Genomic DNA, 20,013 nt, shown 5'->3' on the forward strand with positions numbered 1-20,013 from the left:
TAAAATTACTGGTTTGTGTGTGTTACTGATAGCCAGAAGAAGTGATACAATTACTGGTTTGTGTGTGTTACTGATAGCCAGAAGAAGTGATACAATTACTGGTTTGTGTGTGTTACTGATAGCCAGAAGAAGTGATAAAATTACTGGTTTGTGGGTTTTACTGAAAGCCAGAAGAAGTGATACAATTACTGGTTTGTGTGTGTTACTGATAGCCAGAAGAAGTGATAAAATTACTGGTTTGTGGGTTTTACTGAAAGCCAGAAGAAGTGATACAATTACTGGTTTGTGTGTGTTACTGATAGCCAGAAGAAGTGATAAAATTACTGGTTTGTGGGTTTTACTGATAGCCAGAAAGAAGTGATAAAATTACTGGTTTGTGTGTGTTACTGAAAGCCAGAAGAAAGTGATACATTACTTTTTTTGTGTGTGTTACTGATAGGCAAAGGAAGTGATACAATTACTGGTTTGTGTGTGTTACTGATAGACAAAATGAAGTGATAACATTATTTGCTTGTGTGTGTTACTGATAGACAGAAGGAAGTGATAACATTACTGGTTTGTGTGTGTTAATAATAACCAGAAGAAAGTGATGCAATTACTGTTTTGTGTGTGTTACTGATAGACAGAAGGGAGTGATAACATTATTGGTTTGTGTGTGTTACTAATAGCCAGAAGGAGTAATACAATTACTGGTTTGTGTGTTACTCATAGCCAGAAGGAGTAATACAATTACTGGTTTGTGTGTGTTACTGATAGCCGGAAGGAAGTGATATAAATGACTGGTTTGTGTGTGTTACTGATAACCAGAAGGAAGTGATATAAATTACTGGTTTGTGTGTGTTACTGATAGCCAGAATAAAGTGATAAAATTACTGGTTTGTGTGTGTTACTGATAGCCAGAAGGAAGTGATATAAATTACTGGTTTGTGTGTGTTACTGATAGCCAGAAGGAAGTGATATAAATTACTGGTTTGTGTGTGTTACTGATAGTCAGAAGGAAGTGATATAAATTACTGGTTTGTGTGTGTTACTGATAGGCAGAAGGAAGTGATATAAATTACTGGTTTGTGTGTGTTACTGATAGACAGAAGGAAGTGATACAATTACTGGTTTGTGTGTGCTACTCACACACAAAAATAGTAGAGTTAAAATAGGTGGCAGCGGTGTAGGGGGATCATATTAGGGGTTAATAGAGTTAAAATAGGTGGTGGCGGTGTAGGGGGATCATATTAGGGGTATATATATTTAAAATAGGTGGCGGCGGTGTAGGGGGATCATATTAGGGGTATATATATTTAAAATAGGTGGCGGCAGTGTAGGGGGATCAGATTAGAGGTATATATATTTAAAATTGGTTGCGGCGGTGTAGGGGGATCAGATTAGGGGTATATATATTTAAAATAGGTGGCGGCGGTGTAGGGGGCTCAGATTAGGGGGTAATACATATAATATAGGTGGCGGCGGGGGCCAGGAGCGGCGGTTTAGGGGTTAATACATTTATTGTTAGGAGTGAGAGGGGGGATTGCGGATAAAGGGGTATACGTGTCGGGCTATTTTTGGGAGGCGTGTTAGACAGTTACGGGATATTTTATACTTTAGTTAGTTTTTTTAGGCTGCGGCAGTTTCTAGAGTGCCGTAAGTCACTGGCCACTCCAGAAATTTGTACTTACACTTATTTCTGGACATCGCTAGTTTGTCCGACTTATGGCACTTTAGCAACTGCCGGCGCCGTATATGTGATAGCTCGATGTGCAAGGTCAAACCTGCGCCGTATATTGGATCGCGCCCCTGATCTCTGGTTAATTTTCTGAGTGCTAATAGCTACCTTGAGCTCACAGTGTGCAATAAATTAACTCTCCACTTGATAATCTAGCCCTACAAGAACCAATGGGGGTGATAAATCACCATTCTTTGTGCTACTGGTTGATAATGTAGGTAAATATGCATTATATTTATGTATGATATACTATAGTACTAATATAATATACAAGTAGCTGTTTGTTTGTTTATTTATCTTAATGTTCTATTTTGTGACTAGATTGAGAACTAACTCTTTGTAGTAAAGGAATTATAGTGAGTTTTTTTTTAATTAAAGGGACAGTCTATTTTTAAAAAAGATAGACAACATCTTTTCTACTCATTCCCCAGCTTTGCACAATCAACATTGTTATATTAATATACTTTATAACACTTAAACCTCTACATTTCTGCCTATTTCTAAGACTACTGACAGCCTCTTATCACATAGATTTTTATTAGCTTTTCATAAGACACTGCTAATTTATGTGTGCCATATAGATAACAATGTGCTCACTCCCATGGAGTTTTGCAGGATACAGCACTAATTGGCTAAAATGCAAATCAATAGATAATAAATAAATAGCCCTGAGATAAGGGGCAGTCACAGAGGCTTAGATACAAGGTAATCACAGATATAAATATTAATATAACAGTGTTGGTTATGCTAAACTGGGAAATGGGTAATAAAGGGATTATCTATCTTTTTAGACAATAACAATTTTGGAGCAGACTGTCCCTTTAAGGGTTAAAGCATTGACACCTACTAACAAAAATCTCCAGTAGACGGACATTCTAATGCAAAATGGAAATGTCCATGAGAGCTTGTTATTTGTGCACTGTGCCCCTTGCTGATGTCCCACTTGGGTACTTCAGCCCATTACTGCTCCTAAATAGGACACGTATAGTGACATAGGCACATAGCTGCCAATCACATCATGTGGTGGTTAAACAGCTAAGTAAATAGCAAGAGAAACTAAACCAAAAACAAGACACTAGATTAAATCGCCCCTTAAAGTCTTTGTTTACAACTGGATAATGTTTTTACCTTTAATATCTTATGAGAACGACTCATTTTGAATTTCCGCAGCTCCAGTTTATGACACCCCTGACCAGCAAGATTCTCCAGACCATATTTATGTGGATGTTGAGCCTCCACTGGTCCATATTGAGCCTCCAGTACCAGCACCCAGTCCTCCCCCAGGTCAGGAGCCAGCACCAGATACAACTGTGCAAAAACCAGAAACCACAGAGGCAGCGCCAGTCAAATCTCCACTGAAGAAAGATTCTAAACAAAAGGTGATTTGTTCTTTAACAACTGTCATTTATTCATATAAACGTCTGCTGATTTGTTTAATAACCCCAGAAGACAACATCTACCTATTCATTTATTTCCTGGCATTATAGTGCGCCGCTCCCTTTACTTGCTTTATTCATTTTCCTATTTTTTTCTCTCTGTCTCTTTTGTTCTCTCTAAAATTCTCTTCAACTTTATAACAGATTAGTTACTTAGAGAAAAGCAACTAAAATAGACAGACAGAAAGACAAACAAACAAAAGAGACAGAGACAGATATAGTCAGGAAGAAGGATTGATAGACTGAGGGATAGATAATACACGCGCCGATGGGTCAATAGAAAGATGTACAAATAATTTGATAAATACGTAGATATCGATAGATAAATGATAGATATATAAATAGTTACAGATAGACAGATACTGTATTTAGAAAGATAGATAGATACAGATATGTAGATACATAAATAGAGATAGATACAGATTGATAGATACAGATATATATATATATATATATAAAGAGAGAGAGAAACAGATAGATACAGATAGATAGATAGTTAGATATATAGATAGAGAAAGAAAGAAACAGATAGAGAGATAGAGAGATAGAGAAAGAAACAAATAGATACTGTAGATATATATATATATATATATATATATATATATATATATATATATATATATATATATATATATATAGATAGATAGATAGATAGATAGATAGATGATAGATATTATTTTTAGCGTACACAGTGTGTTTTCCCTAGTTTTATAGCTCTGACAGATAAACATGTGTGCATTTTATTTTACTGCTTCTTTTACTGTACTATACTTCTCTTGATTAGGGAAGTTGTTCCCAATTACAATATTGTTTTTTGTAACATGGAAAATGAATTTCTATTTTGATTCTTTTGTTGAAAATTAAATATTTTTTTATCAGCTCAGGCTCACTAGGGCCATACGTTCTATCTTATTGTTTTAATAAATATTTACAGCTCACACTACACTAAACCTTAGGGTTCTGTTTGCTTGCATGTCTTTTTATTTATTATATCTAAAATAATGGAATGCCAATATAAATTTCACAAACAACAACAAATTATTCTAACATAAGCAAGGTAAAATAAAATTTACCGTTAGCATTCATAAACTATTTTTAAACATCTGTTAGCAAATATTCAATTAAAATAAGTAAGTACACACATGCAATTCCTCTCCTGATTTATAGCAGATAATGGCCACAGAGCACTGCTATTAAAATGTATTTGACTCATGTTTTTTTTCTTTTTGTATCATAGGAATTGGTGCGAAGTTCTACTAGACGCTCAACTAAAAAGAAAAAAAGAACTATAGCTGATGAATCTGCAGAAAATGTTATTGATTGGTGGTCTAAGTACTATGCATCAGTAGATAAAATGCAAAAGGTAAAAGTCAGCACGTCTGGGATAAAAAAGCATTTAACAGAAACACATCTGTGAAAAGTGGCAGCTAATAAGATTTATTACCTATTTCCAGTTCATTTGAATAAATCAAGTTACTCCATTTATGTATTTGCTGGGAAGATATGTCCTAAGCTTTACTAGTGATTTTTATAGACTGCATTTTCTCAGTAGTCACATTATACAAGGATCCTATCATAATGTCATGCACCAAAAGGTGACACTACAGATAGCAATGGTATAATTCCAGTGTTTGTACTGCTGGCAAAACAGCTGCCATATCTGAATGACTGGACTGGCAGCTTCCCTGGGCCCAGTGCCATAAACCCCTTGTGTCCAGTAAAAAGAAGCTGCCACACCATCTAGTCAAAAATTAAACTTTCATGATTCAGATAGGTCATGCAATTTTAAACAACTTTCCAATTTAATTTTATCATCAAATTTGCTTTGTTCATTTCGTATTCTTTGTTGAAAGCTAAACCTAGGTAGGCTCATATGCTAATTTCTAAGCCATTGAAGGCCACCTGTTATCTCATTCCATTTTGACAGTTTTTCACAGCTAGATAGTACTAGTTCATGTGTACCATATAGATAACATTGTGCTCACTCCCGTGGAGTTACTTATGAGTCAGCACTGACTGGCTTAAATGCAAGTCTGTCAAAAGAGCTGAAATATGGGGGCAGTCTGCAGAGGCTTAGATACAAGGTAATCACATAGGTAAAAAGTATATTAATTTAACAGTGTTGGGTATGCAAAACTGGGGAATGGGTAATAAAGGGATTATATATATATATATATATATATATATATATATATATATATATATATATATATATATATATATATATATATATATATATATATATATGTATATACAGTTGCAAGAAAAAGTATGTGAACCCTTTGGAATGATATGGATTTCTGCACAAATTTGTCATAAAATGTGATCTGATCATCATCTAAGTCACAACAATAGACAATCACAGTCTGCTTAAACTAATAACACTTAAAGAATGAAATATTGCCATGTTTTTATTGAACACACCATGTAAACATTCACAGTGCAGGTGGAAAAAGTATGTGAACCCCTAGACTAATGATATCTCCAAGAGCTAATTGGAGTGAGATGTCAGCCAACTGGAGTCCAATCAATGAGATGAGATCGGAGGTGTTGGTTACAGCTGCCCTGCCCTATAAAAAACACACACCAGTTCTGGGTTTGCTTTTCACAAGAAGCATTGCCTGATGTGAATGATGCCTCGCACAAAAGAGCTCTCAGAAGACCTACAATTAAGAATTGTTGACTTGCATAAAGCTGGAAAGGGTTATAAAAGTATCTCCAAAAGCCTTGCTGTTCATCAGTCCATGGTAAGACAAATTGTCTATAAATGGAGAAAGTTCAGCACCGCTGCTACCCTCCCTAGAAGTGGCCGTCCTGTAAAGATGACTGCAAGAGCACAGCGCAGACTGCCCAATGAGGTGAAGAAGAATCCTAGAGTGTCAGCTAAAGACTTACAAAAGTCACTGGCCAATGCTAACATTCCCTGTTAGCGAATCTACAATACATAAAACACTAAACAAGAATGGATTTCATGGGAGGATACCACAGAGGAAGCCACTGCTGTCCAAACAAAACATTGCTGCATGTTTACAGTTTGCACAAGAGCACCTGGTTGTTCCACAGCAGTACTGGCAAAATATTCTGTGGACAGATGAAACCAAAGTTGAGTTGTTTGAAAGAAACATACAACACTATGTGTGGCAAAAAAGAGGCACAGCACACCAACATCAAAACCTCATCCCAACTGTGAAGTATGGTGGTGGGGGCATCATGGTTTGGGGCTGCTTTGCTGCATCAGGGTCTGGACGGATTGCTATCATCGAAGGAAAAATTAATTCCCAAGTTTATCAAGACATTTTGCAGGAGAACTTAAGGCCATCTGTCTACCAGCTGAAGCTCAACAGAAGATGGGTGTTGCAACAGGACAATGACCCAAAGCATATAAGTAAATCAACAACAGAATGGCTTAAACAGAAGAAAATACACCTTCTGAAGTGGCCCAGTGAGAGTCCTGACCTCAACCCGATTGAGATGCTGTGGCAAGACCTCAAGAAAGCGATTCACACCAGACATCCCAAGAATATTGCTTAAAGGGACACTAAACCCAAAATCTTTCTTTCATGATTAAGATAGAAAGTACAAATTTAAATAACATTACAATTTACTTCTATTATTTATTTTGCTTCATTTTTTAGATATCCTTATTTGAAGAAAAAGCAATGCACATGGGTGAGCCAATCACATGAGGCTTCTATGTGCAGCAACCAATCAGCAGCTACTGAGCATATCTAGATATGCTTTTCAGCAACGAATATCAAGAGAATAAAACAAATTAGATAATAGAAGAAATTAGAAAGATGTTTAAAATTACATTCTCTTTCTAAATCATGAAAGAAAAAATGTGGGTTTCATGTCCCTTTAACTGAAACAGTTCTGTAAAGAGGAATGGTCAAGAATTACTCCTGACCGTTGTGCACGTCTGATCTGCAACTACAGGAAACGTTTGGTTGAAGTTATTGCTGCCAAAGGAGGTTCAACCAGTTATTAAATCCAAGGGTTCACATACTTTTTCCACCTGCATTGTGAATGTTTACATGGTGTGTTCAATAAAAACATGGCAACATTTCATTCTTTGTGTGTTATTAGTTTAAGCAGACTGTGATTGTCTATTGTTGTGACTTAGATGATGATCAGATCACATTTTATGACCAATTTGTGCAGAAATCCATATCATTCCAAAGGGTTCACATACTTTTTCTTGCAACTGTATATATATATATATATATATATATATATATATATATATATATTAACAATAACAATGATTGAGTAGACTGTCCCTTTAAAGAGGCATTAATCATATAAAATTGATAAGCAATTAAGCACTGCAAAAAAATTTGTAATTTAACATTGCCATTTTGTTAGCACTCAATGCAATGTTTAGCAAATCAAGATCTGTTCATGGACACACCTAGTGAATAGTCCAGTAGTATCCATGTTTCTGGTCTCCTTTGATATGTCCAAATAGAGACAGATATAAATTAACTAATCAGTGTTTAGAATGTTGCAGGCTTAGGTACATGTCTCCATACTTAAAGGGACAGTAAACACCTTTTTAATTGCATTTATTGTAGTTTTCAGCATAGTTTGAACTGCATTATTACCATTGTCATTGTTTTAGCAAAAAATCCCATTGTTTGGTTTTAACAGAAACAATTAGATAAATTGCAAATTATGTAGAGATATGTGGCAAGGTTAGACTTGTAAAACCAACCATGTGAGTTTTCAGATTTCAGGACACCTCTTCAGCCTACCTAGGAATACTTTTAAACAAAGGATTCCAAGATTACTAAGCAAATTAGAAGTAAATTGGAAAGGTGTTGAAAAATGTTCTATCTGATTAATGAAGGAAAACATTGGGTTTCATGTCTCTTTAAATTACAAGTAAAGGGGGCAAATTAAATAACACAATTATGTTGCAGAATTGTTTTATTACACATAATGAAGCACTTTATTTTAAAATGTCAGTGTTTATTGTCTTTTTTATATATGATGGAGTGGAACATGCACAGTAAAATTAACCTAGGTAGGCTCAGGAGCAAAAATATACTACTGGGAGCCTGTGATTGGTTACTGCACATATATGCCTTTTGCCAATGAATCACCTGTGGTCATCTAGCTCCCAGTAGTACATTGCAGCTCCTGAGCCTAACTAGGTTTACTCTTCAGCAAAGGATGACAAAAGAACAAAGGAAATTTGATAAAAGAAGACAATTGGAAAGTTTTTTTTAATTTTTTTTATTGCATGTTCTATCTGAATTGTGAAAGTTTAATTTTGTCTTTACTGTCTCTTTAAATGCATATGAATGTAGCCACCAATCAGCAAGTGCTTCCCAAGGTGCTGAGCCAAACATGGGCTGCTCCTAAGCTACATTCCGTCTTTTTCAAATAAAGATACCATGAGAACGAAGAAAAATTGATAAATAGGAGGAAATTTAGAAAGATGCTTAAAATTGCATGCTCTATCTGAATCATAAAATAAAAAAAATGAATTTCCCTTTAACTGCCGGGCTGCTGATTTTGGCATTCATAACGTCCACACTAAAAATGTAAAAATTAGAGAAACCAATAATATGCAAATGTTATTTGTAATGCTCACCTTGTATGCAGGACAATATGCCAATAAAACAGGCAACTATAATTTCAGCTACAAAATAGGTGAACACTAATAACAAGAGAACAGATTTCATACAACTTGCTGGCTTCTTACAATCACTTCTAATATTTTACTGTAGTGAGCTTCCTTGCTGTATAAAGTAGCTGACAGATTACTAGCCCAGGATCGCACTACAGTAAAGGGAATATGATATTGATCGGGTTGGGATCTGCCATCAACTCTGTGGTTTTAACAAAAATGCAGTGGCTGAATGGCCATGGGGGCCATTTTGAGGTACAAAATGTATTGCAGAGCGCCTTTATAGCAGGTGTGTCACTGACTAACCAAATAAATTGTTCACATGCTGCACAGTAATGTAAAAAAAAGTTCACTGTCCCTTTAAGACTCAGAAAATGAACTGCTTTGACTGGTGTGCTCTTCTCATCACTGCTGGCCTCAGACCCACCTCAGCACTGCAGCCCCTTTGTTCACTACACAATATCAAATCTAAACTATTTGTTCTGTAATGAAGTCCCTACTTAATATTTTAACAATTTTACCTCTCCTGCTCGAAGGTTAACTGCGCTAGAAGTAAGCTTTTTGTGTGCGTCGGGTAGCAAGTACATTGTTTTGCTTGCGTGCTAACCCGATGAGTGGAAAAATGTGAACTTAGAATATTGCGTGCGCGATAACCTATTCCCCGTTGAAGTCAATTGGGCAACAAATTATACATATACATGATTATATATACAGTAGGTATATATATATATATATATATATATATATATATATATATAGGAATATCTATTTAAAAATACTTAGAACATATTGCCCCATGTGAAGAACATTGGAATGTGAAATATTTACAGTAAATACATAATTAAAACATTTATTAAATATGAATATTTCATAAATATGTTTTTCTTTCATGTTGGCAAGAGTCCATGAGCTAGTGACGTATGGGATATACAATCCCACTAGGAGGGGTAAAGTCTCCCAAACCTCAAAATTCCCATAAATACACCCCTCACCACACCCATAATTCAGTTTTACAAACTTTGCATCCCTATGGAGGTGGTGAAGTAAGTTTGTGCTTGATTTTCTTCTGTGATATGCGCTTCTCAGCATTTTGAATCCTGATTCCTCTTAGAGTACAGTATTTGTCAGAGGGATGTGAAGTATCACCTATTGAATTCTATGGTTTTCCTCGCGGGAAATCTTTTCATAGGTTCTGTGTTATCGGTTGTAGAGATTCATCTCCTACCTCCCTTTTCAGATCAACGATATACTCTCATATTTCATTACCTCTACTGATAACTGTTTCAGTACTTGTTTGGCTATCTGCTATATGTGGATGGATGTCTTTCGGTAAGTATGTTTTCATTACTTAAGACACTCTCAGCTATGATTTGGCACTTTATGTATTAATGTAAAGTTCTAAATATATGTATTGTACTTATATTTGCCATGAGTAAGGTTTATGTATATTTCCTTTTGCAGACTATCAGTTTCAAAATTGGGAAAACATATTTAGGAAGTTATTTTTCTTACCTGGGGTATAGTCTTTTCTTCAAAATTGACTGTTTTCATTAATTTTCGCAGGCAAAATTAGGCTCACAAGGCCGCAAAATGCTGATATTTATTACGTCATTCTTGGCGCGAGAAGTTTTTTGGCGTGAAGCTACGTTCGGTGATGCAAAGTCGTCATTTCTGGCTTCTTAGTTGATGCCAGGTTTCCTTGCACAAGATTGCGTCTGCCATGACGCGAGTTGCGTCATTTCCGGATGTTGTTAGCGCCAAAAAATTTAATTTAGCGTTGTGCGTCATACTTGGCACCAAATAATTGAATTATTTAAACACCACTTCCGATATGCCTCTTGCCTTTTTATATGCTCAGACGGCTATGCTGTTTGCATTTTTTTTTCCCATTCCTGAAATTGATAATTTTGCTTTATATGTTGTTTTTTCTCTTACATTTGCAAGATGTCTCAATCTGATCCTGTCTCAGAAACCACTGTTGGATCCCTGCTGCCTGATAACAGTTCTACCAAAGATAAGTGTATCTGTTGTAAGTTAGCGGAGATTATATCTCCAGCTGTAGCATGTTACAGTTGTCATGATAAGCTTTTACATGCAGAGAATGTATCCATCAGTACTAGTACAATGCCTGTTGTTCCTTCAACATCTAATGTACATGATATCCCTGTGAATATAAAAGATTTTATTACTGATGCGATTCAGAAGGCTTTGTCTGCTATTCCGCCTTCTAATAAACGTAAAAGGTCTTTTAAAACTTCTCATAAAGTTAATGAAATTTCAAATGACCGACAACATACTGAATTATCCTCCTCTGATGAGGATCTATCTGATTCAGAAGATCCTACCTCAGATATTGATACCAACAAATCTACTTATCTCTTTAAGATGGCATATATTCGTTCCTTGTTAAAAGAGGTGCTGATTACTCTGGATATTGAGGAAACTAGTCCTCTTGATACTAAAACTAGTAAACGTTTACATTCTGTTTATAAACCTCCTGTGGTTACTCCAGAGGTTTTTCCAGTTCCGGATGCTATTTCTGATATGATTTCAAAGGAATGGAATAGGCCTGGTACTTCTTTTATTCCTTCCTCTAGGTTTAAAAAGCTGTATCCTTTGCCAGCAGTTAGATTGGAGTTTTGGGAAAAAATCCCCAAAGTTGATGGGGCTATTTCTACTCTTGCCAAACGTACTGCTATTCCTATGGAAGATAGTACTTCTTTAAGGACCCTTTAGATAGGAAACTTGAATCTTATCTATGGAAAGCGTATTTATATTCTGGCTATTTTTTCAGGCCTGCCATTTCTATGGCTGATGTTATTGCTGCATCAACTTTTTGGTTGGAAAGCTTGGCGCAACAGGAAACAGATCCTGATTTGTCTAGCATTGTTCATTTGCTTCAACATGCTAATCATTTTATCTGTGATGCTCTTTTTGATATCATCAAAATTGATGTTAAATATATGTCTTTAGCTATTTTAGCTATAAGAGCTTTGTGGCTCAAATATTAGAATGCTGACAAGGTATCTAAGTCTAGATTACTATCTCTTTCTTTCCAAGGTAACAATTTATTTGGTTCTCAGTTGGATTCAATTATTTCAACTGTCACTGGGGGAAGGGAGTTTTTTTACCTCAGGATAAAAGATCTAAGGGTAAATCTAAAGCTTCTAATCATTTTCGTTCTTTTCGACAGAATAAGGAACAGAAAGCCAATCCTTCCCCCAAAGAATCTGGTTCCAATTGGAAACCTTCTTCAAGTTGGAATACATCCAAGCCTTTTAAGAAACCAAAGCCAGCCCCCAAGTCTGCATGAAGGTGCGGCCCTCATTCCAGCTCAGCTGGTGGGGGGCAGATTAAACATTTTCCAAAACATTTGGGCAGATTCTGTCCAAAATGAATGGATTCAGAGTATTGTCTCTCAAGGGTATCGAATAGGATTCAGAGTAAGACCCCCTGTGAAAAAAATTTTTCTCTCACACGTTCCAGTAAATCCAGTGAAAGCTCAGGCTTTTCAGAGGTGTGTTTCAGATCTAGAGCGTTCATTGTCCCAAAGAAAGAAAATTAATTCAGGCCAGTTCTGGATCTGAAAATTTTGAACCGTTTTGTAAGAGTGCCAACTTTCAAAATGGTGACTATAAGGACTATTCTGCGTTTTGTTCAGCAAGGTCATTTATATGTCCATAATAGACTTACAGGATGCATATCTTCATATTCCGATTCCTCCAGACCACTATCGGTTTATGAGATTCTCTTTTCTAGACAAGCATTACCAATTTGTCGTTCTTTCATTTGGCCTAGCGACAGCTCCAAGATTTTTTTCAAAAGTTCTCGGTGCCCTACTCTCTGTAATTAGAGAACAGGGTATTGCGGTGTTTCCTTATTTGGACGATATCTTGGTACTAGCTCAGTCTTTACATTTTGCCGAATCTCGCACAAATCAACTAGTGTTGTTTCTTCAAAGACATGGTTGGAGGATCAATTTTCCAAAAAGTTCCTTGATTCCTCAGTCAAGGGTCACCTTTTTAGGTTTCCAGATAGATTCAGTATCCATGACTCTGTCTCTAACAGAAAAGAGACAAATGAAATTGGTTGCAGCTTGTCAGAACCTTCAGTCTCAATCATTTCCTTCAGTAGCTATGTGCATGGAGGTTTTAGGTCTCATGACTGCAGCATCGGACGCAATCCCCTTTGCTCGTTTTCATATGAGACCTCTCCAGCTTTGTATGCTGAATCAATGGTGCAGGGATTATACAAATATATCACAATTAATATCCTTGAATCCCAATGTTCAACTTTCTCTGACTTGGTGGTTAGATCACCACCGTATAATTCAAGGGGCCTCTTTTGTTCGTCCAACATGGACTGTAATAACAACAGATGCAAGTCTTTCAGGTTGGGGAGCTGTCTGGGGATCTCTAACAGCACAATGGGTTTGGAAATCTCAAGAGGCGAGGTTACCAATAAATATTTTAGAACTCCGTGCTATTTTCAGGGTTCTTCAGGTTTGACCTCTGTTGAAGAGAGAACCATTCATTTGTTTTCAGACAGACAATATCACAACTGTGCCATATGTCAATCATCAGGGTGGGACTTGCAGTCCCCTAGCTATGAAAGAAGTATCTCAGATACTTTCTTGGGCAGAGTCCAGCTCTTGTCTAATTTCTGTGGTACATATCCCAGGTGTAGACAATTGGGAAGAGGATTATCTCAGCCGACTTTACATCCGGGGGAGTGGTCGCTCCATCCAGATGTTTTTTCAGATTGTTCAGATGTGGGGTCTTCCAGAAATAGATCTGATGGCTTCCCATCTAAACAAGAAACTTCCCAGGTACCTGTCCAGGGATCCTCAGACGGAGTCGGTGGATGCATTACAGTTCCTTGGTTTTACCAACCTGCTTATATCTTCCCACCTCTAGTTCTTCTTCCAAGCGTGATCTCCAAGATCATCATGGAACATTTGTTTGTGTTTCTGGTAGCACCAGCATGGCCTCACAGGTTCTGGTATGCGGACCTCGTTCGGATGTCCAGTTGTCAACCTTGGCCACTTCCTTTAAGACCAGACCTTCTGTTTCAAGGACCGTGTTTCCATCAGGATCTCAAATCATTAAATTTGAAGGTATGGAAATTGAACGCTTAGTGCTTAGTCATAGAGGTTTCTCTGACTCAGTGATTGATACTATGTTACAGGCTCGTAAATCTGTTCCTAGGAAGATTTATTATCGAGTTTGGAAGACATATTTCATGGTGTTCTTCTCATAAATTCTTCTGGCATTCTTTTAGAATTCCTAGAATTTTACAGTTTCTTCAGGATGTGTCAGGGGTTTTTCCCCGCTTTGTTTGCTATGTGCTGCTGGGAGCCATTTTACTCACCTTTCTTACTGACTCTGGTGCATAGTGTGTGATGCTGCTCATTTCCTGCACGCCCTTTTATGGCCAGACTGGTGTACATCATCCGTGGGAGACAGGTTGCAGTCTCAGAATTGTGATGTCATCACTTATTAATTAAAGGGCCTCTGTTCAGTATGCTTTGCCCTTGCATTGTTTCAGACCTGTTTGTGAGTTCCAGTGTATTACCTGTCTGTCTGATGTCCCTCCTGGTTCCTGATCCCTGGCTTGTTCCTGACTCTGCTGTTCTCCTTGTTCCTGATTCCGGCTCATCTGACTATTCGCTTTGGCTCCTGACTCGGCTCGTCTGACTACCATCTCTGGTTTTTATTCCTGGCTTGTTATTTAACTTGTGGACTTTTTATTATTTTTTGCTATTAATAAAGGTGTGATTATTTTTGCACTTCTCTGATTCCTGGCACCCTGACATTACTCAAGGGCCATGAATCCTGATGGTGCTAATAATCCACTTTTATCTACAATAATTTCCAGGATGGATGAACAGGATCACCGCTTGGATCAATTTGCACTTGCCCTGCAAACCCTGCTGACTCGCACACTACACATTTGGACCAAAGTGTCCCGTACGTTATGGCTGCTACTGTTTCCGCTGCTGCACCTAGTCCTACCAGGATCATGTCCAGTTCTGCACCTCTACCTCAGCGATATGGAGGCGATCCTAATCAGTGCAGAGGATTTTTGAACCAGGTGGGCATTTACTTTGAGATGTTACCTCAGGCGTTTCCCTCTGACAGAGCTAAGGTGGGATTTCTCATCTCGTTACTCTCTGACACAGCTCTTGTCTGGGCTAATCCCTTGTGGGAGACTAATAAACCTGTGATTTCAAATTACCCTTAATTTGTGGCCTCCTTTCGAAGGGTATTCCGGCTTGCTCCTCCTCTGCTGCTAAACGACTCATGTCCATTCATCAAGTACAAGATCTGTTGCTCAGTATACCATTGAGTTCCCTGATGCGATTAAAGATGAAGTTGCTGTCAGAGATTTACCAGAGGATTTCGAGGCATTGGTGTCTTTTTTTATCCGCATACAAAGAGAGAAGCGCTCTACCAGGAATGAACAACAGCTCAGTGGCTTGTTCTATGGCGATTTACCACCCGGAAGCAGCCTCTTTTAGACCAGTGTGCTTTTCACAGAAGAAAACTTTCCTGAAGTATATCAGTCTGATCTCGCCAAGTAAGGTCAGTCCAGCCCCGAAATACCAGGCAATTCTCCTCTGAACAAGGAACATGACAACCCCAGACGATCGTTTCGGCCTCCTATGGGCCTCGTCAGTGAGGTGCAGCCACATTCCTCTAAGCACACTGGGCAAGGAGTCCACGTCTGGTTTCCCCCATCACCCATAGGGAGACTTACCCAGGGTCATAATAATTTGCATACAAAGAGAGAAGCGCTCTACCAGGAATGAACAACAGCTCAGTGGCTTGTTCTATGGCGATTTACCACCCGGAAGCAGCCTCTTTTAGACCAGTGTGCTTTTCACAGAAGAAAACTTTCCTGAAGTATATCAGTCTGATCTCGCCAAGTAAGGTCAGTCCAGCCCCGAAATACCAGGCAATTCTCCTCTGAACAAGGAACATGACAACCCCAGACGATCGTTTCGGCCTCCTATGGGCCTCGTCAGTGAGGTGCAGCCACATTCCTCTAAGCACACTGGGCAAGGAGTCCACGTCTGGTTTCCCCCATCACCCATAGGGAGACTTACCCAGGGTCATAATAATTTGCATACAAAGAGAGAAGCGCTCTACCAGGAATGAACAACAGCTCAGTGGCTTGTTCTATGGCGATTTACCACCCGGAAGCAGCCTCTTTTAGACCAGTGTGCTTTTCACAGAAGAAAACTTTCCTGAAGTATATCAGTCTGATCTCGCCAAGTAAGGTCAGTCCAGCCCCGAAATACCAGGCAATTCTCCTCTGAACAAGGAACATGACAACCCCAGACGATCGTTTCGGCCTCCTATGGGCCTCGTCAGTGAGGTGCAGCCACATTCCTCTAAGCACACTGGGCAAGGAGTCCACGTCTGGTTTCCCCCATCACCCATAGGGAGACTTACCCAGGGTCATAATAATTTGCATACAAAGAGAGAAGCGCTCTACCAGGAATGAACAACAGCTCAGTGGCTTGTTCTATGGCGATTTACCACCCGGAAGCAGCCTCTTTTAGACCAGTGTGCTTTTCACAGAAGAAAACTTTCCTGAAGTATATCAGTCTGATCTCGCCAAGTAAGGTCAGTCCAGCCCCGAAATACCAGGCAATTCTCCTCTGAACAAGGAACATGACAACCCCAGACGATCGTTTCGGCCTCCTATGGGCCTCGTCAGTGAGGTGCAGCCACATTCCTCTAAGCACACTGGGCAAGGAGTCCACGTCTGGTTTCCCCCATCACCCATAGGGAGACTTACCCAGGGTCATAATAATTTGCATACAAAGAGAGAAGCGCTCTACCAGGAATGAACAACAGCTCAGTGGCTTGTTCTATGGCGATTTACCACCCGGAAGCAGCCTCTTTTAGACCAGTGTGCTTTTCACAGAAGAAAACTTTCCTGAAGTATATCAGTCTGATCTCGCCAAGTAAGGTCAGTCCAGCCCCGAAATACCAGGCAATTCTCCTCTGAACAAGGAACATGACAACCCCAGACTAATTGACATCAGACTCAGAGAGAGGCCCTCTTTCAAAGAGCGCTTGTGGAAGCCTCCTGTTCCATTGTCTCCTACGTGTTTGTTCCCACCTATGCCTCCCTCTCCTTCCATGCCTCCTGGTCCCAAGTCACCAGGTACTGCTGAGTCAATGCAGTTGGGATTCACGTGTCTCTCCACGGCAGAGAGGGCCTTTAGGAGGAGGAGGGAGGGGCTCTGCCTCTATTGTGGGTTACAGGGTCACCTTTTGAAGTCTTGTCCTACACGGCCAGGAAACGCTCACACCTAAGGTCCTGTTGGGGGCAGACCTTGGGTGGTTTATCCTCATCCCCGGAACCACTAAAGGGGAAACCTTTGGTCATGGTTGTCCTTTCCTGGGTGGACTCCTCCATAGTCACCCAGATTCTTGTTGATTCCAGTGCTGTGGGCTATTTCATTGACAGTGCTTTTGTATCAAAGCACTCCATTCCTGTTTTGCCTCAGTCCATTCCGCTTGCTATTGAGGCCATTGATGGCAGACCCCTTCAGCCCGCACTTGTTACTCACGAAACCGCTCCGTTATCCATGGCTGTTGGGGCTTGCCATTTTGAAACCTTCCAGTTCCAGGTGATAAATTCTCAGCATTTTCCAGTTGTTCTGGGTTATCCCTGGCTCCAAAAGCACAATCTCAGTCTCAACTGGCACAGGTCCAAAATTTTGTAGTGGCCTCCGTAATGTATTTCCACTTGTCTTCGTAAACCAGTTAAAGTCTTGTGCACTTCTTCAGTATCTCAATTTCCAGAGGAGTACAGAGAGTTCCTAGATGTTTTTGACAAGGTGCGTGCTGGTATGTTGCCTCCTCACCGGTCTTACGATTGTGCCTTGACAAGGTGCGTGCTGCTATGTTGCCTCCCCACCGGTCTTACGATTGTGCCATAGACCTGCAACCTGGAGCCATTCCTCCTCAGGGCCGGGTTTACCCTCTGTCTGTTGTGGAGAATTGTGCTATGGAGGAGTATGTTGCTGATGCTCTGTTGTGGGGGGATCATCCGCAAATCCTGCTCTCTTGCAGAGGCTGGCTTCTTTGTGAAGAAAAAGGGTGGCGAGTTTAGACCATGCATCGATTATAGGGGTCTTAATCGTCTTACCATTAAGAATGCTTACCCTATTCCGCTCATTACGGAACTCTTTGACCGCCTCATGGGAGCTACAGTCTTTTCTAAATTTGATTTGAGAGGAGCCTACAATCTCGTTAGGATCAAGGAGGGCCACGAATGGAAAACAGCATTTAACACCAGGAGCGAGCATTATGAATATCTTGTAATGCCTTTGGCCTATGTAATGCTCCTGCTGTTTTCCAGGAAATGATTAATGATGTCCTACGAGATATGTTGTAACAGTGTGTTGTGGTGTACTTAGACAACATCCTCATACACTCACCCACACTTGAGGCTCATCGTTCTGATATTACACGGGTTCTTTAGAGACTACGTGAGAATGACCTGTTTTGTAAACTCGAGAATTGTGAGTTCCATCAGACTCAAGTAACCTTCCTAGGTTATGTTATCTCCATTGCAGGGTTCTCCATGGATCCTGACAAGTTGTCTGCAGTTCTGCAGTGGCCTCGCCCAGTTGGTCTTCGGTCTTTTCAACGTTTTTTGGGGTTCGCGAATTACTATAGAAAGTTTATTAAAAACTTTTCTTCCTTGGTCAAACCTATCACAGACATGACCTGTAAAGAGAATGATCCACTAAATTGGTCACCTACTGCCCTTTGATAGTCTTAAGACTGCCTTTGCTGCCACTCCAGTTCTGGCTCATCCTAACCCTGTCCTGCCTTTCGTTCTTTAGGTCGATGCATCTGAGACTGGAGTAGGTGCCCCCTTGTCTCAATGTCCTATGCCTGACGGTTCCTTGCATCCGTGCGGTTTCTTCTCTAAGAAATTGTCTCCAGCGGAGTGCAATTATGAAATTGGCGACAGGGAATTACTGGCCATAATTTTGGCACTTAAAGAATAGAGGCATCTTCTCGAGGGTACTAGCGTACTAGTGCTCATTCTAACTGACCACAAGAATTAAACTTATCTATCTGACGCAAAATGTTTGTCAGCCCGACAGGCCAGATGGGTGCTATTTTTGTCTCAGTTTAATTATGTGGTCTCCTACCTGCCTGGTAGTAAGAATGTTAGGGCTGATGCCCTCTCTCAACAATTTTCGCCTCTGTCCAAGGAGGAGTCTGTACCTACTCCAGTTATACCACCTGACCATATTTTGGCTACCATACGTACAAATTTGACTTCTCCCTTGGGGGTGGAGATCCTGGCTGCACAAACCAATGCACCTCCTGAGAAACCTAGTGGTAAGTGTTTTGTTCCTGAGAATCTTCAAACTAAACATTTGCACACTTACCATTTTCCTAAAGCCGCAGGTCACCCAGGCAAGAACCAAATGAGTTGGTCTGTCACTCGACAATTCTGGTAGCCAGGTCTTTGTTCTGATGTTGCTGCGTATGTTGCCTCCTGCTCAGTTTGTGCACAGAATAAGACTCCTCGACGTCTTCCTGTGGGTCTTCTTCAACCTATTGCTAATGGTGAGCGTCTTTGGACACATCTTTCCATGGATTTCATTGTCGAGCTCCCTGTTTCCAATGGCAATACTGTTATACTTATGGTGGTTGACTGTTTTTCTAAAATGTCACATTGCATTCCCGTGAAGTTGCCTACAGGTCAGGAGCTTGCTTTTTGCCCGAGAAGTCTTCCGTTTACATGGGTTACCCAAGGAGATAGTGTCAGGCTGGGATAGCCAGTTTGTCTCCAGATGTTGGCGTTCCTTTTGTGCTCAAATGGGGATCCAGCTTTCCTTCTCCTCGGCATATCACCCTCAATCCAATGGGGCTGCGGAATGGTCTAATCAAGCTCTGAAACAGTTCATCCGTTGCTATATCTCAGACCACCACAATAGTTGGTCTGAACTGTTACCTTGGGCAGAGTTTGCTCGTAATAGTGCTATTAATGCTTCCTCCAAGTTATCCCCGTTCATGGCGAATTATGGGTTTCAACCATCCTTGTAGCCCAATTCATTCATGTTTCAGGGTATTCCGGCTTTGGAGGAGCATCTCTGGCAACTCCATTCCACGTGGGTGCAGATTCAGGATTGCCTTCATCGTTCTATGCAGCGCCAAAAGTTCCAGGCTGATCGTAGGTGT

General features: G+C 39.8%; 1 protein-coding gene across 1 annotated transcript in view; it reads left to right on the forward strand.

The window, feature by feature from the left end:
- Window positions 1–20,013, forward strand: part of FER1L6 (fer-1 like family member 6) — a 335,220-nt gene that overhangs the window by 210,794 nt on the left and 104,413 nt on the right. Inside the window, exons 25-26 of the mRNA XM_053715940.1 lie at window positions 2,888–3,096; window positions 4,391–4,516. Of these exons, the coding sequence (XP_053571915.1) occupies window positions 2,888–3,096; window positions 4,391–4,516 (335 nt within the window). The remainder of the gene's footprint in view (window positions 1–2,887; window positions 3,097–4,390; window positions 4,517–20,013) is intronic.

Source organism: Bombina bombina, chromosome 5 (assembly GCF_027579735.1).
Source record: "Bombina bombina isolate aBomBom1 chromosome 5, aBomBom1.pri, whole genome shotgun sequence".
NCBI classification, from domain to species: Eukaryota; Metazoa; Chordata; class Amphibia; order Anura; family Bombinatoridae; genus Bombina; species Bombina bombina.